This window comes from Pogoniulus pusillus, chromosome Z (genome assembly GCF_015220805.1).
Source record: "Pogoniulus pusillus isolate bPogPus1 chromosome Z, bPogPus1.pri, whole genome shotgun sequence".
NCBI lineage: Eukaryota > Metazoa > Chordata > Aves > Piciformes > Lybiidae > Pogoniulus > Pogoniulus pusillus.
This window is the reverse complement of record NC_087309.1, coordinates 22,451,183-22,474,210: the sequence shown is the minus strand read 5'-3', so window position 1 is coordinate 22,474,210 and position 23,028 is coordinate 22,451,183. Positions and strand designations below refer to the sequence as shown.

General features: G+C 48.8%; 1 protein-coding gene across 5 annotated transcripts in view; it reads right to left on the bottom strand.

Annotated features, from left to right (window-relative positions):
- The window catches only part of PIK3C3 (phosphatidylinositol 3-kinase catalytic subunit type 3), a 145,378-nt gene extending 122,769 nt beyond the window's left edge, over positions 1–22,609 (bottom strand). For 2 of the 5 annotated variants that reach the window (XM_064176490.1, XM_064176492.1), the window contains exons 1-3: positions 22,323–22,471; positions 20,644–20,832; positions 20,020–20,163 (exon numbers count right to left, since the gene is read on the bottom strand). In XM_064176490.1, coding sequence (XP_064032560.1) covers positions 20,020–20,163; positions 20,644–20,832; positions 22,323–22,390 — 401 coding nt within the window. In that variant the 5' untranslated portion in view covers positions 22,391–22,471. Of the gene's footprint in view, positions 1–20,019; positions 20,164–20,643; positions 20,833–21,722; positions 21,835–22,322; positions 22,472–22,540 lie in introns of those variants that run through there. The other 3 variants (XM_064176495.1, XM_064176494.1, XM_064176491.1) reach the window with 3 other exon arrangements.
- Positions 22,610–23,028: the final 419 nt, after the last annotated feature.

Genomic DNA, 23,028 nt, shown 5'->3' with positions numbered 1-23,028 from the left:
GGGTGTAACTACAAAAACAACTTATAACCACTTAAAAACTATTATACAATTACTGCACAACCATTATACAACTATGATACAAGATTACATGGAACCAACTCTGAGATTTAGACCTTTTAAACTAGTGTGAGGTTTCTCTGTGGAACTGTGGTGGAGGGCCGCATAGGCCCAAATAGGCCTATTCACAGGCCTATGCTTGCCTGGACATGTTGTCCCGCCGAAACGTGTTTTTCTGTCTAAACCAGGGGAAAATGCATTAAGCAGACAAAAGCACAATAAGCCTGGCGCCTTAGACTCTGGCCTGCCCTGGTTATATAAGGTTGATGCAAACAGGTTACATAAGCCCACGTGCCTAGCGTGTGGCCCACCTGTGCTCTTTCCATATTTGGGGGTACCAGGCCTATGGACTCTACCTTATTTGGCATGTTTTGTCCTGCTGCCAGATGCTTACTGGACAGTATTGTGGCCAAAGGACCATCAATCTCGGCCCACATCTTATAAATAGGGCAATTCAGTGCTCCTGCCACCACCCTCCTCTCCTAGCCTCTCCGTCGCCTGGGGCCACTACTGCTGTGTATGACTCTATCCCACGGTACTTTGCACCGAACCAGTGGGCGATAGACCAAGGCACACCTGAGTAGCTGCCGCTCCCAGCCTGTCGCCGTTCCCAGCCCGCCGCATCAGCCAGATCGGGCCCGTGGAGTCTTCTCAGACAGTGCATCCCAATATCCGAACTGAATTATTTAGATCCATGAGGATCAATCACGTGGCTTTTGCTACACATATTTGGGACCACAAAGACTGTGACTCCAATTAGTGAGTAATTGAACATTCTCAAATTGAGCAGCTAAGAAATCTCAGTGACTTTACCAGTGGCACTTTATGCCACAAGACTCTCTACCCAAAACCTTTCCAAACCTCTACCACATTCCTTAATCCTGCTGTAAACAGACATTCTGTAAAGTAATTTCACAAACCGCATACGAAGAATTTGTGTGGGTTAACTGTATATAAGATTGGGGGAAATTGTCTTTGTATATATTATTAAATTATTTTAAAAGCTTTCAAAAATTTGGCCTCATATCTTACTCCAAAACGCAGACAAAACCCCTTCACAACAGGAACACACTCAATAGCAGAAGTTTCAAGCACTACCCAGTATGTGTGACCAGGGCCCTCTGCAGATACCACTCCTTTGATAGGTTTGCTCCCAAAAGCAGGTGCAATCCACAGAGTTTTCCCCAGTAGATTCCTTCTACAGACTACAGGAACTCCATCTCCCTCAACTATGGGCATTAGGGCAGACTCAGCAGGATCAGATCTGTTGATTGATCCCCTGCTGTTCACCAGCCAGGTGGCTTCTGCAAGGTGTTTCTACCAGTTTTTGAAAGTTCCACCTCCCATAGCTTGCAGGGTGGTTTTCAGGAGGCTATCATGATGCTCAATCTTTCCTGCAGCTTGTGGATAGTATGGGAGGTGGTATACCCATTTGATCCCATGTTCTTTTGCCCAGTTCCTTATGATGTTGTTCTTCAAATGCGTCCCATTATCTGACTCAGTTCTCTCTGGGGTACCATGCCTCTACAGGATGTGACTACAGACACAGAATGGTGCTGCGGGCTGTAGAATGAGGTACCGGCTAAGTTTCCAGCCACCCACTGCTTCCTTCCACCATGGTTAACACACACTGCTTGCCACTGCGAGATGAAAGCAGAGTGATATAATACATCTCCCAGGCCTCCCCATACTTGCATTCTGACCACCATGCCCCTCCCTTACCACAAAGATTTCATGCACTTAGCTTGCATTACAGTATCACAGATGTCACAGTCATGGATAACCTGAGATATGGCATCCATGGGTATGTCCACAGACCTGTCACGGCCAACTGGTATGTGGCATCTCTCTTCCTTAGTGGCCAGAAAAGTGATGAGCTCACTCAGGTAGGAAGAGTTCACCTTTGTGTTACCAGTCCAGGTCTCTTTGGGAGATGTGGGCAGCCAAGTCAGTTTGGAGGTTGTGCTGTTGTTCTTCAGTGGCTCTGAAGAACAGAGCCACTGCTGTTGGGAACGTGAGCACTGAATTATCTGATTTTAACTGGCAGTTTACCCAGGCATGCATTTTAGGAGGAGTATAGAATCAACCATGTTGGAAGAGACCTCCAAGATCATCCAGTCCAATCTATCCCCCAGCCTTATCCAGTCACCTAGACCACAGCACTAAGTGCCTCATCCAGGCTTTTCCTGAACACCTCCAGGGATGGTGCCTCCACCACCTCCCTCGGCAGACCATTCCAATGGGAAATCACTCTCTCTTTCAAGAACTTCCTCCAAACATCTAGTCTATACGTCCCCCAGCACAACTTGAGAGTATGTCCCCTTGTTCCACTGGTGGATGCCTGGGAGAGGAGGGGCCACCTCGCACATGGCCACAATGTCCCTTCAGGTAGTTGTAGACAGCAATGAGGTCACCCCTGAGCCTCCTCTTCTCTAGGCTAAACAACGCCAGCTCCCTCAGCCTCTCCTCACAGGGTTTGTGTTCCAGGCCTTTCACCAGCTTTGTTGCCCTTCTCTGGACACGTTCCAGCACCTCAACATCTCTCTTGAATTGAGGGGCCCAGAATTGGACACAGGACTCAAGGTGTGGCCTGAACAGTGATGAGTACAGGGGAAGAATAACCTCCCTTGTCCTACTGGCCACACTGTTCCTGATGCAGGCCAGGATGCCATTGGCTCTCTTGGCCACCTGGGCACACTGCTGGCTCATCTTCAGAATACTATCCACCAGTACTCCCAGGTCCTTTTCTTCCTGGCTGCTTTCCAGCCACTCTGTCCTCAGCCTGTAGCGCTGCTTGGGGTTGTTGTGGCCAAAGTGCAGAACTCTGCACTTGGCCATGTTAAATGTCATCACATTGGCCTCTGCCCACCCATCCAGCCTGTCCAGGTCCCTCTGCAGGGCTCTCCTACCTTCCAACAGGTCAACACCTGCTCCTAGTTTGGTGTCATCTGCAAACTTCCTGATCATAGAATCATAGAATCAACCCGATTGGAAGAGACCTCCAAGATCATCCAATCCAACCTATCACCCAGCCCTACCCAGTCAACTAGACCATGGCACTAAGTGCCTCATCCAGGCTTTTATTGAACACTTCCAGGCACGGTGCCGCCACCACCTCCCTGGGCAGACCATTCCAATGGCAAATCACTCTCTCTGGCAAGAACTTCCTCCTAACATCCAGCCTAGACCTACCCCAGCACAACTTGAGACTGTGTCCCCTTGTTCCATTGCTGGTTGCCTGGGAGAAGAGGCCACCCCCCACCTGGCTACAATGTCCCTTCAGGTAGTTGTAGACAGTAATAAGATCACCCCTGAGCCTCCTCTTCTCCAGGCTAAACAGGCCCAGCTCCCTCAGCCTCTCCTGATGCTGGACTCAATCCCCTCCTCCAGACCATCAGTAAAGATGTTGATCAGGACTGGGCCCAGCACTGATCCTTGGGGAACAACACTAGTGACGGGCTGCCAACTGGATGTGGCACCATTCACCACCACTCTCTGGGCTCGGCCATCCAGCCAGTTCTTGATCCAGCACAGAGTGAATCTGTCCAAGCCATGAGCTGAAAGCTTGGCTAGGAGCTTCTTGTGGCAGACAGTGTCAAAGTACATGTAGTACCTTCCTGAAGTACAGAGAGACTACATCCACAGCCTTTTTCATGTTCACCGGGTGGGTAACCTGATCATAAAAGCAGATCATGTTGGTGAGGCAGGACCTGCCCTTCCTAAACCCATGCTGGTTGGGCCTGATCCCTTAGCCATCCTGTAGGTGCGTTGCGATGGCACTCAAGATGACCTGTTCCATCACCTTGCCTGGCACTGAGGTCAGGCTCACAGCTCTGTAGTTTTCTGGCTCCTCCTTTCGTTCCTTCTTGTGAATGGGTATCACACTGGCCAGATTTCAGTCTTCAGGAACCTCTCCGGTAAGCCAGGACTGCTGATAAATGACGGAGTGGCCAGCTCATCTGCCATCTCTCTCAGCACCCTAGGATGGATCCCATCCGGTCCCATGAATTAGTGAGGATCCAAGTGTCTCAGCAGGTCACTTACTTCTTCCTCATGGATTAGAGGGGGACTGTACTGGTCCCTGACTCCAACCGCCACTTCAGGAGTCCAGCTGTCCTGGAGACAACCTGTCCCACTCTAGAAGATTGTGGCAAAGAAGGTGTTAAGCACTTCTGCATTTTCCTCATCCTTTCTCACTATATTCTTGTCTCTATCTAACAAGGAGGAGCTAGCTGTCCCGGCTGAGCCCAGCGCAGCGCGCGCCGCTGGGAAAGAAAAAAAAAAAAAACCCACCCACACCTAACAACTCGCAGCGGACCTTCAGGAAAGCCAGACATGGTTCAAACTAGGTCCAAGCTGTATAATACTTGTAAAACTGTGGGCACCCAAACAGAGCCCACCTGTAGGAATGCACGTGCCCAGACGTCTGGATGTGAGGAGTGCTGGAGCCTGGCACTCGAAGTCGAGGGAGACACAGGCATTGGGTGCATTAGGTGTGAGCAGATTGATTATCTGCTTAACCTGGTGGCTGAACTCAAGGGAGAGGTGGAACGCCTGAAGGCTGAAACAGAACGTAAAAGAGAGCACCATGCTCTGCAGTCCCCCTTGCCAGAGTGAGACTAACGGAGCAACCAAGGAGAATGGATGCAGGTGCCTGCCAGAAGGGGCAAGGGAAAACCCTTCCAGCCATCTTCACATCCCCAGCTGCCCTTAGACAACAGATATAGGGCACTAGAGGTTGAGGATGAGGTGATCCTGGAGCAGGCAGAAGCATCACTGGCTGGGAGGGCAACTGAGATAAATCAGTTGCCCCCTCGCATCAGAACAAGTACGCAGAAAAAAAAGAGGAGGGTAATTATTATTGGTGACTCCCATCGGTAGTGAACAGAGGGCCCCATATGCCGGCCAGACCCCTTCCACAGGGAGCTCTGCTGCCTCCCTGGAGCCCGTGTCAGGGATGTTACCAGGAGGCTGCCTACTGTAGTGAAGCCCTCTGATTACTACCCCTTATTAGTTATACAGGCAGGGAATGATGAGATTAATAACAGAGGGCTAAAAGCTATCAAAAGGGACTTTAAGACACTGGGGAAAGCAGTTGAGGGAGCAGGGGCACAGGTAGTCTTTCCATCTATACCCTTAGTTACAGGATGGAATACAGAGAAGAACAGGAAAGCATATTTGATGAAAAAGTGGCTCAGAGGTTGGTGCCTCCAACATAACTTTGGATTCTTTGATCTTGGGGAACTTCATCTTGCCACAGGTCTGCAAGCAACAGATGGGATACAACTGTCACAGAAGGGGAGAAGGACCCTGGCACATAAGCTGGCTGGGCTTGTAGAGAGGGCTTTAAACTAGAATGGAAGGGGGAGGGGGTTAAACATGACAGCACCAGAGATAAATCAAAGGGAATTGAGGATGGTAGGCTAGAGCTAGGGCTAAAAGCAACAGCCCAGCTGAAGTGCATGTATACTAATGCACACAGTATAGGTAACAAACAAGAGGAGCTGGAAGCTCTGGCACTGGAGGAAAACTATGATATTGTCGTCATCACTGAAACGTGGTGGGATGGCTCACACGATTTGAGGCTCACACAACTGGAGGCTGCCTCAAGATCACCTGCCCTTGTTCTGGTGGGCGACTTTAACCTACCAGACATCTGCTGGGACTTAAACACTGCAGAGAAGAGGCAGTCTAGAAGGTTTCCAGACTGTGTGGAAGACACAACTTCTTATCCCAGCTGTTACGTGAGCCTACCAGGGGGGCAGCTCTGCTTGACCTGCTGCTCACAAACAGAGAGGGGCTGGTGGAGGATGTGGTGGTTGGAGGCTGCCTGGGGTCCAGTGACCATGAAATTATAGAGTTTCAATACATGGAGAAACCAGGAGGGGCATCAACAGAACCTCTACACTGGACTTCCGAAGGGCAGACTTCAGGATATTTAAGGAAAGTTTTTTTGGGAAAGAGCCCCAGGAAGCTTGGACCTGCTTCAAGAAAGAACTCCTAAAGGCAAAGGAGCAGGCTGTACCATTGTACCGAAATACGAGTCGATGAGGGAGGCAGCCAGACTGGATGGGCAGGGAGATGCTGAAGGAATTAAAGGTAAAAAAAGAGATTATATCACCTTTGGAAATGAGGGGAGGTATCCCCAGAAAAGTTGAAGGAAGGTGCTAGGTCTTGTAGAAAAAAAATGAGAGAGGCAAAAGCACATTTAGAGCATAGGCTGGCCATGGCTGTCAAGGAAAATAAAAAATGTTTCTATAAGTATATGAATGGCAGGAGAAGGGCCAAGGACAGCCTCCAGTCCTTGTTAGATAGAGAGGAGAATATATTGAGAAAGGATGAGGAAAAGGCAGAGGTGTGTGGGAAGCTTTCTCCTGCAGCGAGGTATGGAATGTAAACATCAGGCCCTGTGATGGGAAGTGTCCTTGGGTCTTAATGATTCCCAGGGGCCTAAGCTGGCAACCATGAGCAACCCACGCACAGCTGTCAGGGGGTGGAATCTGCCGGCCCCCGGGGTGGACGCAGCCCCAAGGAGGGCTGACCCTGGCCAGCCCCCCTGGGTGGTACTCACAGGTTGTTTACCACAGGTAACCTATCTCTGCCTTACACATAACTTGGGGCCAATCTGTACTGTCCACTTGTGCCAGCCCCAGGCTGGCTGGAAACACCTCCTCTGAGCACTATATAAGACGCTGCACTACCCTAATAAAATTGTACTGATGTACTGATGCACAGATGCCTAGAAGCTGCTGTCTCAAGTCGTCAGTACCCCGATCTCGCCTCTCGCCAGCCTCCGTACCCCGACAAAGGTGCTTAACACCTTCTTTGCCAAAATCTTCAAGAGTGGGACAGGTTGTCTCCAGGACAGCTGGATTCCTGAAGTAGCGGTTGGAGTCAGGGACCAGTACAGTCCCCCTCTAATCCATGAGGAAGAAGTAAGTGACCTGCTAAGACACTTGGATCCTCACTAATTCATGGGACCAGATGGGATCCATCCTAGGGTGCTGAGAGAGATGGCAGATGAGCTGGCCACTCCATCATTTATCAACAGTCCTGGCTCACCAGAGAGGTTCCTGAAGACTGAAATCTGGCCAGTGTGATACCCATTCACAAGAAGGAACGAAAGGAGGAGCCAGAAAACTACAGAGCTGTGAGCCTGACCTCAGTGCCAGGCAAGGTGATGAACAGGTCAACTTGAGTGCCATTGCAAAGCACCTACAGGATAGCTAAGGGATCAAGCCCAGACAGCATGGGTTTAGGAAGGGCAGGTCCTGTCTCACCAACCTGATCTCCCTTTATGATCAGGTTAAACACCTGGTGAACATGAAAAAGGCTGTGGATGTAGTCTACCTGGACTTCAGGTCTGCCATGGTCTGCCACAAGAAGCTCCTAGCCAAGCTGGCAGCTCATGGCTTGGACAGATTCACTCTCTGCTGGGTCAGGAACTGGCTGGATGGCCGAGCCCAGAGAGCGGTGCTGAATTGTGCCCATCCAGTTGGCAGCCAGTCACTAGTGGTGTCCCCCAGGGATCAGTGCTGGGCCCAGTCCTGATCAACATCTTCACTGATGATCTGGACAAGGGGACTGAATCCAGCATCAGGAAGTTTGCAGATGACACTAAACTAGGAGCAGGTGTTGACCTGTTGGAAGGTAGGAGAGCCCTGCAGAGGGACCTGGACAGGCTGGATGGGTGGGCAGAGGCCAATGGGATGAGATTGAAGAAGGCCAAGTGCAGGGTTCTGCACTTTGGCCACAACAACCCCAAGCAGCGCTACAGGCTGGGGACAGAGTGGCTGGAAAGCAGCCAGGAAGAAAGGGACCTGAGGGTACTGGTAGATAGTAGGCTGAAGATGAGCCAACAGTGTGCCCAGGTGGCCAAGAGAGCCAATGGCATCCTGGCCTGCATCAGGAACAGTGTGGCCAGCAGGACAAGGGAGGTTATTCTTCCCCTGTACTCAACATTGGTCAGGCCACACCTTGAGTCCTGTGTCCAGTTCTGGGCCACTCAATTCAAGAGAGATGTTGAGGTACTGGAAAGTGTCCAGAGAAGGGCAACAAAGCTGGTGAAAGGCCTGGAACACAAACTTTATGAGGAGAGGCTGAGGGAGCTGGGCCTGTTTAGCCTGGAGAAGGCTCAGGGGTGACCTCATTGCTGTCTACAACTACCTGAAGGGACATTGTAGCCAGGTGGGGGGTGGAATCTTCTGCCAGGCAACCACCAATAGAACAAGGGGACACAGTCTCAAGTTGTGCCGGGGAAAGTATAGGCTGGATGTTAGGAGGAAGTTCTTGCCAGAGAGAGTGATTTCCCATTGGAATGGGCTGCCCAGGGAGGTGGTGGAGGCACCGTCCCTGGAGGTGTTCAGGAAAAGCCTGGATGAAGCACTTCGTGCCATGGTCTAGTTGACTGGCTAGGGCTGGGGGATAGGTTGGACTGGATACATTCAAATTGTAAAATCTTTGTATGATGCAACTCAAAAGAGGAACAACTTTAGGTGGGGACATGAACAACAAGCAGCCTTTGATCAGGTAAAACAGGAAGTAGTTCATGGAATGGGTTTGGGACCTGTTCGAACTGGTCCAGACATTAAGAAAGCTCTGTATATGGCGTCAAGTGACAACAGTCCAACCTGGTGCCTATGGCAAAGAGCCCCAGGAGAAACACATGGCCAACCACTTGGTTTCTGCAGTAGAGGATATAGAGGGTCAGAAGTAAACTATATGGCAACAGAGAAAGTGATCTTTGCTGCTCATGACGCAGTAAAAGCTGCTTCTGAAGTAACCATAACAGACTCTCAACTTCTTTTGGCTCTCAGATTACCAGTTTTGAACTGGATATTTAAAGGAAAGGGGTCATCACTGCATCATGCAACCGATGTTATCTGGTCTAAGTGGATGGCCCTCATAATGCAGTGAGCACTCATGGGGAGTTCTGAACAATCTGGCATAGTAGAGATGATTACCACCTGGCCAGAAGGCACAAACTGTGTAAATCCTCTAGAGGAGCGAGTAACTCTGGCTGAGGAAGCTCCTCCTTACAGTGATTTGTCTAATGATGAAAGGAACTATGCCCTATTTACAGATGAGTCCTGTTACCTTGCTGGAAACAAGTGAAAATGGAGAGCTGCAGTTTGGAGTCCTATAGGAGAAGTAGCTGAAGCAAAAGCTGGAGGTGAATCAACCCAGTTTGCAGAGGTAACAGCCATCCAACTTGCTCTTGATGTGGCTGAGTGTGAGAATTGGCCCATGCTTTACCTCTATACTGATTTGTGGATAGTGGCCAATGCCTTATGGGGCTGGCTAGTGGACGGGAAAAGAAATAACTGGCAATGAAAAGGAAAGCCAATTTGGGCTGATGACTTATGGCGGGACATTGCTACCTGTGGTGGAGGGCCTGTAGGCCCAAAAAGAAGCGTATTTATGCCTATGCTTGCCCGGACATGTTTTTCTGCCAGGACCCCCGGTTGTAAACAAGTTGTGTAAGCCCCACACACCCAGCTCGTGTCTCCCTGGGGTAAGGCCATGTGATCCCCATATTTGGGGAAAGTCCAGGCAAGTGGCATTTGCCTATTATGGTAAGGTTTGGCTAACTGCCAACCTGATTGGTCATTCTAGTGGCCAAGAGCCCATTAATCTCAGCCCACGTTCAATAAATGGGGGTGCACAGGTAAACAACGTGCTCTGATCCTCACTTGCAGCTCAGCCACTCAGACGCTACCTTGAGAGCTCAGCCGCTCAGAACCTGGCTCAGACACCATTGCTCACAGACGGAGCCTCACTCGCAGCTGCCTGCCTGCATACATAGTATCACAGTATCACCAAGGTTGGAAGAAACCTCACAGATCATCAAGTCTAACCCTTTACCACAGAGCTCAAGGCTAGACCATGGCACCAAGTGCCACATCCAATCCTGCCTTGAACAGCCCCAGGGACGGCGACTCCACCACCTCCCTGGGCAGCCCATTCCAGTAACCAATGACTCTCTCAGTGAAGAACTTTCTCCTCACCTCCAGCCTAAATCTCCCCTGGCGTAGCTTGAGCCTGTGTCCTCTCGCTCTGGTGCTGGCCACCTGAGAGAAGAGAGCAACCTCCTCCTGGCCACAACCACCCCTCAGGTAGTTGTAGACAGCAATAAGGTCACCCCTGAGCCTCCTCCTCTCCAGGCTAAACAATCCCAGCTCCCTCAGCCTCTCCTCATAGGGCTTGTGCTCGAGGTCTCTCACCAGCCTTGCTGCCCTTCTCTGGACACGCTCAAGCATCTCATCTCAATGTCCCTCCTAAACTGGGGGGCCCAGAACTGAACACAGTACTCAAGGTGTGGTCTAACCAGTGCAGAGTACAGGGGTAGAATGACCTCCCTGCTCCTGCTGACCACACCATTCCTGATGCAGGCCAGGATGCCACTGTCTCTCTTGGCCACCTGGGCACACTGCTGGCTCATGTTCAGACAGGTATCAATCAGCACCCCCAGATCCCTTTCTGTTTGGCTGCTCTCCAGCCACTTCGACCCTTTCTTTCATCTCACTTAAGCCTGCATATATATATATAAGGCGCCTATAGTCTCCAGACAGCTGTGCACATCTGCACGGCACTGTGTTATCAGGACCAGATCCTGCACTGCCTGCATTTACTTATGGAGCTCAGACTACTAGCAGCTGCGCACATCCTGCATGCCTGCTGCCTACCATTGCCTGGTAAGCGCTGTTGCCGCCAAGATAACCAGGGAGCAGACTCTGAATTGTCTGCACACATGCTATTGGCCTGCTAGCCACGTGAAGAACCGTGCCAGAGATGGCACAATATTCTCCTCCTATACCCGAGATCCTGCCTGCCAACAGTCCCTGGACAACGCATCCAGAAGAAGCCAGCAGCACAAAGGCAGAGATTGCATCTTCACCAGGAAACAAGGTTAGATGCCACCATTTCCCCACAAACTGGGAAGATTCACCCCTTCCCCTCAAGCCAGGAGGATTCCAGCCTCAAAGTCCATGGGCAGAGATCCCTTGAAGTCTGGACACTTATAATAGCCAGTGACGTAGCTCCGGAGGGTGATTAATAAGAGTTGTGAGTAAAAGCTTTAATACCTCTGTAATACAAGTTGCCTCTGCCATAGAGCAGAATTAGTTTCAGCCCACCACTAGGCAGGTAGTGTATAGACCTCAAACGGTATTTGCCACAGGGAAAAACTCCTCTGTTTATAGTTTGAATGTTTGCTAGTTAATTAATAAGTTTCTGCACATATTTTAACCTAGAATGTTTTCATAACCGTGTAACGAATATTAATATACAGTGGTTGGGGGTGGTGAGAGTCCAGAATATTGAGTTTAATAAATATTGTTTTTACATAAAATTATCTTGCCCCAATTAATTTCTCCCCTCCGCCAAATCCGGCATAGGTATTGAGAATCTCCCTCCGCGACTCTACCCGTCTAGAGAAAATCCCTGTAAGAGTATGACACACAGACGCTCACATGTTGTGGTGGAGGGGCAGCAGCCCCAAAACTGAGGCTTACCTATGCCTCTACATGCCCAGACATGCTCTTCTGCCAGGACCCACGAGGCAGCAAACAAATTGTGTAACACACACACGCCCAGCCCGTGTACCCCTGGGGTCCGCCCAGGTAATCCCCTATTGGGAGGTCCAGGCATGTCTCTACCACCTATTGGGGCAAGGTTTGGCTTATGGCCAGCCTGATTGGTCACTTTATATGTCCAATGAGCCACGAATCTCAGCCCAGAGCCTATAAAGGGGGGTGCATAGCAGCACCACGTGTTCAGTCTGTTCAGACGGTCAAGACTGTTTACCAGTTCAGAAGCTTAGAGCATTCAGACTCAGCTCTGATCCACAGCAGCACCCTGCTGCCCTGACCCTGCTTGCATGACCTAAACAAGGATCAGGCCTTACTCACTTGCAAGCATTACTGAGGCCCAGACCTCATTCACTGATCTCAAGGTGCAGTTGAGCTACCTGCGAATCCTTTGAGAAGCAGAGCACATTCATGCCTGCACTTCATACATATATGGGGAGCCAAGACCCCCCGCTAAAGCCCAGAGCTATCTTGATTCATCTACAGAGTTAAATCTCCATACAGCACAGCATAGACCCTGCTTGCCTGGCATGAGTACTACTTGCCAGCTATCCTGTAGGTCTGGAAAGACCCAGGCCCAGCAGACCCTCAGACTGTATGCAAACCTATGAACGCAGCCTGGTGACTGCGTGACCATGTCAGAAGCTACACGGACCAATCCTGCTCCTGCATCAGGAAATTCCTGTCAGCTGATCATCCCTGGACACACACAGCATCCAGAAGAAGAAGCAGCAGCTCCAAGGCAGAGATCACCCCAGGAGAGAAGGTTAGAGAAATACTGTTACCCCAGAGACTGGGAGAACCCTTATCAATTCCCCTTGCAAGCCAGGACAGACACCAGCTATACCAAGACCCCAAGTACTGGGCACACGCTGAGACAGATTCCCGGGAGAGTGATTAATACTCAAGAGCAGCACACCTAAGTAAGCTTTGATACCTTTGTAATATAAGTTATCTCTACCTAAAGAGCACACACAGTTACAGCCCTTGCTAGGCAAACACTAGAGTGGTTAAGAGGCATTAAGCCTACGAAAATATTTCTGTCAATAATTGTTAATAATTTGATATTCCCATTTAATAATCAATCCCTGTACATATATCCCAAAGCTATTTTCATAAACTTGCAACAAACCGGATTTCGTAGTGGTTAGGGGTGGTGTAAATTTGTAAATATTAAATTTTATAAATAATTTTATAAAAAATCAAAACCGCCTCAAATTAATTTCTCACCTCCCCCAACAGGGGAGGAATAGAGAAAACCCCTCCACAACACATGCTCTAAAGTAAAGCTACCAAGGAACAACAACACAACCATCAGGTATATTTGGCTGCTATGTTTCAAACAGATGCAAACTGTAACATGGATTTAGACTGGGAAAACCAAGGTGAACTGTTCTTGGCTCAGTGGGCTCATTATTCCTTAGGATATCGAGATGCTAACTACCAATGGGCACAAGATGGAGCTATTGACATATCCATGGATGCCGTCACACATTATACATGCCTGGGATATTTGTGCTATTAAACCAGCTAAGTGTCTGAAACCCTTGCAGTACGGTGAGCGATGGGCAAAATAAAAATAATGGTGAAGCATGGCAGACTGATTACATCACTCTACCTCATTCTTGGACTGGAAAGCTGTATGTGGTGACCATGGTAAAAGCAAGCACTGGATGGATGGAAACCTATCCAATTTCCCATGCTACTGCACGTAACACCATTCTCGGCTTGGAAAGACAAATCCTGTGGCGACATGGCACTCCAGAGCAAGTTCAATCGGATAATGGCATCCATTTTAAGAATAATCTCATAAAAACTTGGGCCAAAGAGCAAGGCATTGAGTGGATATACCACATCCCTTATTATGCACCTGTCTCAGGCAAAATTGAACATTACAAAGGTCTGCTGAAAACAACTTTAAAAACAATGAGGGGAGGAAGTCTTAAAGAACTGAGAGAATCATCTAGCCCAAGCTACCTAGGTAGTGCACAGTAGAGGTTCTGTCTACCAAGCAGGTCCAGCGCATTCAGATGTGTTATGAATGGTAGAAGATGACAGGGTTCCTGTCATTCATGAAAATTTATTGGGTTAGTCTGTTTAGATATTGTCCCCTTCAGGGGAGGCTACACCTGTCTATTGGGTGGTTTCTGCTGAAGGACCTGGTCATACATACTGGGTTATGCAAAAGAATGGTGAAATGCAATGTACTCTACAAAGGAACTTGAAGTTAACAGAGACTATGTAGATATAAGCTGTTATGATTTCTTTTGCAGATAATCGTGGTGACCATAAAATCCATGAGAACCCACCATACATAAGCATGAATCCTATGAGTGCTAAGAATCCTGCTCCATCCCATTCACTCAAGAAAACATCGGACTGTTTCCTGAAACCTCTGAGATAGTCAACACCTGAGACAGACGGAAATGAGAATAAAGATGGCCGGGAACTGGAGGAAATGTCTGAAGCTTGGACAACTACCATCCATTGCACTGATGCTGTCCTTCATTACATGGAATGACTCGATGCTCCAATTGGAATTATATTAAAGGGGTGAAAAGTGGCCACCTGAGACAGAATTCTAGCTCAGACATAAAAAAAATTCAGACTAGAGAAAGTCATCAGTAGAAGCTCTGAGGGGAGAGGTGAATGTGCTGGGCCCCACCCTATTTAACATCTTCATAGATGATCTGGATGAGGGCATGGAGTCAGACATCAGCAAGTTTGCAGATGACAGTATCACAGTATCACAGTATCACCAAGGTTGGAAGAGACCTCACAGATCATCAAGTCCAAGCTGGGGGCAGATGTGACTGGGTCGGAGGACAGAAGGGCTCTGCAGCGGGACTTTGACCGCCTGCACAGATGGGCAGAGTCCAATGGGATGGCATTCAATAGCTCCAAGTGCAGGGTGCTGCACTTTGGCCACAACACCACCATGCAGAGATACAGGCTGGGGTCGGACTAGCTAAAGACCAGCCAGACAGAAAAGGTTCTGGGGGTGCTGATTGATACCCACCTGAACACGAGTCATCAGTGTGCCCAGGTGGCCAAGAGAGCCAGCGGATCCTGGTCTGCATCAGGAATGGTGTGGTCAGCAGGAGCAGGGAGGTCATTCTGCCCCTGTACTCTGCACTGGTTAGACCACACCTTGAGTACTGTGTTCAGTTCTGGGCCCCCCAGTTTAGGAGGGACATTGAGATGCTTGAGCATGTCCAGAGAAGGGTGACGAGGCTGGTGAGAGACCTCGAGCACAAGCCCTATGAGGAGAGGCTGAGGGAGCTGGGATTGTTTAGCCTGGAGGAGGCTCAGGGGTGACCTTATTGCTGTCGACGACTACCTGAGGGGTGGTTGTGGCCAGGAGGAGGTTGCTCTCTTCTCTCAGGTGGCCAGCGCCAGAACAAGAGGACACAGCCTCAGGCTGCACCAGCGGAGATTTAGGCTCGAGGTGAGGAGAAAGTTCTTCACTGAGAGAGTCTGGACACTGGAATGGGCTGCCCAGGGAGGTGGAGGAGTCGCCGTCCCTGGGGCTGTTCAAGGCAAGATTGGATGTGGCACTTGGTGCCATGGTGTAGCCTTGAGCTCTGTGGTGGAGGGTTGGACTTGACGATCCATGAGGTCCCTTCCAACCCTGATAATACTGTGATACTGTGTTGGCCGAGCTGAAGAACGAAGTGTCCAGGCTCAGGTCAATAAGGGAGAATGAAAGGGAGCTGGATCTGTGGGTGCAGGCTCTGCAGATCCCCCTTGTTAAGGAAGCTGCCCCTGGAAACAGTGAGGGATGGGTACAGATCCCTGTCAAGGGTAGTAAGGAAAATCCACCCCGGCCCACTCCTCCTCTTCTTCTGCCCTTGCACAACAAGTATGAGGCCCTGCATGCAGAGGGCACAGAGGATCACAGCGCTGAGGAGCATCCAACTGTCATGATGCCTAGGGTGGAGCAGTCGCCACCAACTGTGGTGACTAGCTCCGCAAATAACAAGAGGAGGGTTATAGTTGTTGGAGATTCTGTCTTGAGGGGGACAGAGGGACCCATCTGTAGTCCCAACCCGTCTCACAGGGAGGTCTGCTCCCTTCCTGGTGCCCGGGTTAGGGACATCACCAGGAGACTCCCTAACCTAATCCAGCCCTCTGATTATTACCCCTTGCTGGTAATACAGGCTGGCAGGGATTAAATTGAAAAGAGGGGGACCAGGGAAATTAAAAAGAAATTTAAGGCCCTGGGGAAATTGATAGATGGGGCGGAAGCACAGGTGGTGCTCTGCTCAGTTCCTTCTGTGGCAAGAGAGTTCACAGAGAGGAACAACAGAACCTACGATTTCAACAAATGGCTCAAGGGATGGTGCCAGCGACGGCATTTTGGGTTCTTTGACAACAGGGGAACTTCTACTGCGCCGGACCTGCTTGATTGTGATGGGGTGCAATTGTCTATGAGGGGCAGGAGAGTCCTGGCACTGGAATTGGCAGGGCTCATTAGGCAGGCTTTAAACTAGGTCTGAAAGGGGTGAGTGAGGCAATTACTCTCTCTGAGAACGAGAGATTGGGAAGGAAACTAAGGACAATTGAGGAATCCAGAGCCCAGCTGAAGTGCATCTACACCAAAACACGCAGCTTGGGTAACAAGGAGGAGGAATTGGAAGTCCTGGTCGACCAGGGTGACTATGATATAGTTGCCATTTCAGAAACTTGGTGGGATGACAGGCATGGTTGGAGTGCTATACTGGGGGGATATAACCTCTTCAGGAGAGACAGGCAAGGGAGAAGAGGAGGAGGGGTGGCTCTGTATATTAGGGAGTCACTCCATGCCACTGAGCTTGAGGTGAGGGACAAAGGGGTTGAGAGCTTGTGGGTTAAAATCAGAGGGAGGACTAATAAATCTGACATCCTGGTTGGAGTCTGTTATAGACCACCCAACCAGGATGAGGAAACAGACGAGAGAGATTTTACAAACAGCTGGAGGCTGCCTCAAGATCAGATCTTGTCCTTGTGGGTGACTTTAACCTGCCAGACATCTGCTGGGAACTTAATTCAGCAGAGAGGAGGCAGTCCAGGAGATTTCTAGAGTGCATCAAGGACAGCTTCATGACCCAGCTGTTAAGCAAGCCTACTAGAGGTCAAGCTCAGCTTGACCTGCTGCCCTCCAACAGAGAAGGGCTGGTAGGTGATGTGACAGTGGGAGGCTGCCTGGAGTGTAGTGATCACGAGTTAGTGGAGTTTTCAATATGCAGGGAGGTAGGGAGGCACTACAACAAAACCTACAACTTGGACTTTCGGAGGGCAAACTTCAATTTGCTCAAGAAACTTATTTCCAAAGTCCCCTGGGCAGCAGTCCTCGAGAACAAAGGGGTCCAGGATAGTTGGACCTACTTTAAACAGGAGCTCCTGAAGGCACAGGAGCTGGCAGTTCCCATGTGCCGAAAGATGAGCCGGCGGGGAAGGCAACCAGCCTGGATGAGTAAACAGCTCCTGAAGGAATTGGGGGAAAAAAAGAGGGTGTATCACCTCTGGAAGGAGGGGAAGGCTTCTCCTGACGTGTTTAAGGAGGTAGCCAGGTTATGCAGGAGAAAAAATAGAGAGGCTAAGGCCCAGCTAGAACTTCCGTGAAAGATAATAAAAAGCACTTTTATAAATTTATCAACGCTAAAAGGAAGGGCAAGAAGAGCCTCCACTCCTTACTGGACCAGGAGGGGAATACTATAACTGAAGATGAAGAAAAGGCTGAGGTCCTGAATGCCTTCTTCGACTCAGTTTTCAACAGCAAGGAGGGAGGAGGAGGTAAGTGGCCTCTTGAACTGGGGGATGGGGTCGGGGGGCACTGTGCTCCCCTGGAAATTCATGAAGAATTAGTTCAGGACCTGCTGAGCCATCTGGACACCCACAAGTCCATGGGACCAGATGGGATCCATCCCAGGGTGCTGAGAGAGCTGCCAGATGAGCTGGCCAAGCTGCTCTCCATCATTTTCCAGCAGTCCTGGCTCACCGGAGAGGTCCCAGGAGACTGGAAAATGGCCAACGTGGTCCCCATCCACAAGAACGGTCGGATGGAGGAACCTGGGAACTATAGACCTGTCAGCCTGACCTCAGTGCCAGGGAAATTGATGGAGCAGGTTGTCTTGGGGGTGATAAGAGCGCACCTAAGGGATGGCAAAGAGCTTAGGTCCAGCCAGCACGGGTTCAGGAAGGGCAGATCCTGCCTCTCCAATCTGATCTCCTTCTATGATCAGGTGATCCGCTTGGTGGATGTGGAGAGGCCTGTGGATGTGGTCTATCTGGACTTCAGCAAGGCCTTTGACACTGTCTCCCACAGCAAACTGCTGGCTAAGCTGTCAGCCAGCAGCTTGGATGGCAACACTCTATGCTGGGTTCGGAAGTGGCTGGAGGGCCGGACCCAGAGAGTGGTGGTGAATGGTGCCACATCCAGCTGGCGGCCAGCCACTAGTGGTGTCCCACAGGGATCAGTGCTGGGCCCCACCCTCTTTAACATCTTCATAGATGATCTGGATGAGGGCATCGAGTCAGCCATCAGCAAGTTTGCATATGACACTAAGCTGGGGGCAGATGTGACTGGGTTGGAGGACAGAAGGGCTCTGCAGCGGGACTTTGACCGCCTGGACAGATGGGCAGAGTCCAATGGGATGGCATTCAATAGCTCCAAGTGCAGGGTGCTGCACTTTGGCCACAACAACCCCATGCAGAGATACAGGCTGGAGTCAGAATGGCTGGAGAGCAGCCAAACAGAAAGGGATCTGGGGGTGCTGATTGATACCTGCCTGAACATGAGCCAGCAGTGTGCCCAGGTGGCCAAGAGAGACAGTGGCATCCTGGCCTGCATCAGGAATGGTGTGGTCAGCAGGAGCAGGGAGGTCATTCTGCCTCTGTACTCTGCACTGGTTAGACCACACCTTGAGTCCTGTGTTCAGTTCTGGGCCCCCCAGTTTAGGAGGGACATTGAGATGCTTGAGCGTGTCCAGAGAAGGGTGACGAGGCTGGTGAGAGGCCTCGAGCACAAGCCCTATGAGGAGAGGCTGAGGGAGCTGGGATTGTTTAGCCTGGAGAAGAGGAGGCTCAGGGGTGACCTTATTGCTGTCTACAACTACCTGAGGGGTGGTTGTGGCCAGGAGGAGGTTGCTCTCTTCTCTCAGGTGGCCAGCTCCAGAACGAGAGGGCACAGACTCAGGCTGCGCCAGGGGAAATTTCGGCTCGAGGTGAGGAGAAAGTTCTTCACTGAGAGTCATTGGTTACTGGAATGGGCTCCCTGGGGAGGTGGTGGGGTCGCCGTCCCTGGGGCTGTTCAAGGCAAGGTTGGACGTGGCACTTGGTGTCATGGTCTAGCCTTGAGCTCTGTGGTAAAGGGTTGGACTTGATGATCTGTGAGGTCTCTTCCAACCCTGATGATACTTTGATAACATTCTAGGGATAAACCATATAATGGCAACAATGAATAAGTTAATATAATTTCATTGGTGCATTCAAGAGTTTTATACGTGGAAGCACAGCTTGTACCTTCCCCTTTTGGCTTCTGCTGCACCCACTGCTATCTTCTCCTGCCACTGTCTTGGCTGCTGCTGCTTTTGCTGCTTCACCACTGCTTGACCCCTTCCTCATCTTTGTTAAAGTTACTATATTTCTCTAGTTGTTTATTCTCCTTATACTGTTATATTTAATCTATAAGAAACAAAATTTCATTTTCCCTGACTTTCCAAAAAAATCCATGCTGTAGTGAGTTTATTCTACTGGAGGAGGGAATCCACCCTAACCCATGACAGCATGTGACTTCAATCAAGTGCAAGTCAGTAGTAGCATGTCAGACTTTTCATTAAACTGCATCCTATTTTCTTCTTCAGTCCCCTTTGCACTCAGTCTCCTTTTGATGTACTGTTATCATCCTATACATCTGTAATCCTGCTGTCCTTCCTATCTTAGTGATATCATCCACAGGTTTACCAAACTCCCTCCCTTGGATCATGAAGGATCAATTTGAAAATTACTGAGTTACACATTATTCCTCATAATACCACATCAACAGCAGAGCTGCAGACCACTTCAGCCAATTACAGTAAGCAACCAGTACTACCAGCCATGCATTGTAGAACTGTTAAGTGATTTCAACATTTACCTACAGGAAAATGCAAAATTCAAACTAGCAGATCTGATAAAAAAGTATAAATTCTGATATTATATGACACCTTTTTAAAACACTCTCATACGTACAAAATTACACTCATGAACAGACTATATTGGCTATATCTCTGATTTTTTAAACATGGACCTGTTAAGCTAGTTTAAAAAAAAAAAAAATCTCCTAACTACTGCTATCTTACTATTTTCAAATTAATTTCAGGGCCATTATCACAGAAAAAAAAAAGCAGTATACCCGTATTTCCCAAAGAGTGAGACTGTTGTTCCTCCCACAGGAACCGCTTTACCAGGTCCATATACATCCCAAATGGTCAAAGCCACCTGTGCATTGCGAGGCAGGTCTGGATACTTCACAGGCAGTTTCAGCCACTCATTCCAGCTGCAGAGAAACACTTTTTATTAGTCTCAAAACTTCAAAATAGAAGTTAATCTTCATTAGCTTATACAACCTAGATTCTCATTAGAATGCGAATTTCTGAGGACAGATGGACTACTTTCTTCTGGGCTTTAACCAGTCAAGTACTTCCCTTAGAACATGATAAAAAGGCTAGAGATCAAAGAAAAAGTATTCTAGCTTAATAAACAAGTATCAAAGATTTTTTTTGTCCTGTAAGTAGCATGAAAGTATATTTGTCAAGGACCTAGAAATTATTTATGTAATAAGCCACTTTTTTTTTGTCATGAGTAAATAATAAAGGTTGGCATCGTGCTATCAGGGAAACAACTTCATAATTATAGAAGACATTTTTCAAGTCTTAACATTTTAAAACAACAATAGAAATAATTCTGACACAAATAAAAACCAGATACTTGATGCCCTGGGAACTAAGAAGAATATGAAAGAAAGGCAGTTACTTACTTCCATCTAGTGCTAAAAGCTTTGTAGGAAGTTCTAACCGGAAGAGCAAGAGGTTTCCCTTCTGCAAACACCTGACAAGTCACATACAAGTCAGAACAAGTTTCTTGATACAGTCCTGAGAACTTCAGCATTGGATCTTCTAACAGAGCTTTGTAACTCTTCTGTTCTCTTTTCCCTTCCAGACTTCCTCTACATGGGGAGAGAACAAAAAAAATAGAAAAAAAAAGGAGGGTGTTGGAATAAAGAAATCACAACTTATTTTACCTCAGAAAAGACCCTATTCTACTTCCATAAATTATACAGTGAGCAGCAAAATCCAAATACTGGAGAAGAACTCAGAATTTACTGTTACATATTGATTCAAGAGTGTGAGAAGAGTATAGAAAGGATAAATTATTTGCTTGTCTTTACAATGGCAATACCTTTTTCATTACAACCTACAGATTCTTAGACAGAACCAAATGAGGTAACTTTAAGCAAGGCAACAATAAGATCACATATTCGTCAAAAACTACTTAAGAATGAAGAAAATTCTTATCTGTAAGCTGTATGAAATAAGAAGTATGTCTGGCTTTGTACGCAGTTTTCTCTGAAAACAGTAGAGCAAAGGTCAAGTAAACTGTCCAAATCAAACTTGATTAAAGCCCTCAAACAACTTTCAGAATGCTTCCAGTAAAGAAAAGTCTGCCACTATTACAGTATCAATTCAGAGTAGATGAAAAAGTTTACGGCAAACAACTATCACAGTACATTCAAGGCCAACGTACACTCTAATGCAAAGTAAAAAAATAATATTTGTTAGGCAAAAAGGATACATGCATTTCACTTCGTATATCATCTGCCAGTGAAAAGTTAACTTCCAAACAAGCTTTCCTGAGTCAGTTTTCACTAAACAAAAATCGTGAAATATACCTTCATGCAACACAAAGCACACCATGTTTTAAAGCCAGTCATGTCCCTCCTATACAAACGTAAATATTCGACTGCTGTGATGCAGAAAAATCCCTAAGTTAAAAATTGAACAAGCGAATACATCAGTGTGTGATCTCACAAGCTCCAATCAGAGTGCCTGAACATACCCAGCTAGGAACATACTTACACGTTGCAGCACCCGGACCTGCCTACACAATGAACTTGACCAGGAGCAAGTTGCTTTCAAAGTAAAAAGTTTCATCAGTTCATCTGCTCCCCCTGACACTGAAAATGAGCGGAGACACGAGCTGTGAAAGGTTATCAGATACATAAGCGCTGAACTGCCGATCAGTCTTGCTTTAAAGCACCGTCCTGCAGTGCAGGACCCTAGGCCACGAACGTCCGCAAGAGCGAAAGTTACAACCCTGGCTACACTGCCGCTGCGGTCTCTCTCCAGTGCCTTCTTCACGGGAGCGCTCGGCAGCACAGGATGCTGACAGCGACGCGGACCCCTGCCTCAACCAGGCCGGGAGCCGCGACAGGCATGGGCAGCGGCGGCGGAAGCCAGGAGCTCTCAATGCTGGCGTTAAGAATAAAGCGCCAGAACCACCACCTAACCGCGCAGAAGTCAGCTTCCGAGACCCAGCGCAGACCCGGTGATCTGGTGGGCGGCCCACTCTCCCCCAAGCCGACAGTGGCCGGGCCGCGTCCCGCATAGCGCCAGCCGCCCGCGATAGAACAGATGAACGCCTGCTCCCCTCACTCACATTTTCAGCTGTACGTTGATGTCCAGGTCACAGCTATAAACATAATAAAGCTTCTCAGTCTCGCCCATGGCTGACGACAATTCCCACCCAGCGGCTGCCGAACCCGCCACCACAACAACCCGCAACACCACGCCCCGCCTCTTCCGGGAGGGTGCCCCCCCCCCCCCTTCCCCCCGCCCAATCTCACTCTGCACATGCGCCGCCGCCATCTTGCTTACGGGAACAAGGTGCCGGGACATCACCGTCTCACACTGTAATGGACCCTTACCGAAATGGCCGCCAGCCTTAGTTAGCCTAGTCGGCAGGCGCAAAACGGTCGCGTCCATCTCTCTCACCACCATGGCTGCTGCCTATGTACGGCAGGCACGATGGCCGCTTTCGTGACAGGCATTGCAAGATGGCTGCCTGTCCCACGTGAGGGCAGAAATGGCTAGAAGGACATACCATAGAGTAATGGTCCTGAAAGTTCCAAGATTCTACCCTTAGCTGTTGTTTTTTATTAGGCAATGATCACTTATTGCTGCTGACAGGTGAGAGTCATAGAAAAACAAAAATCACCCACAACTTAGATTCATAATCATATGGTAATAAACAGTCTTTATAACTGTTTTAAGCATTGATAAGGATTGCAGATTTTTTTAGGTGACAAAAATATACATGAAATTACTATCCTATGCTGCTTCTGCCAATATGTGGAAAGCAGCTG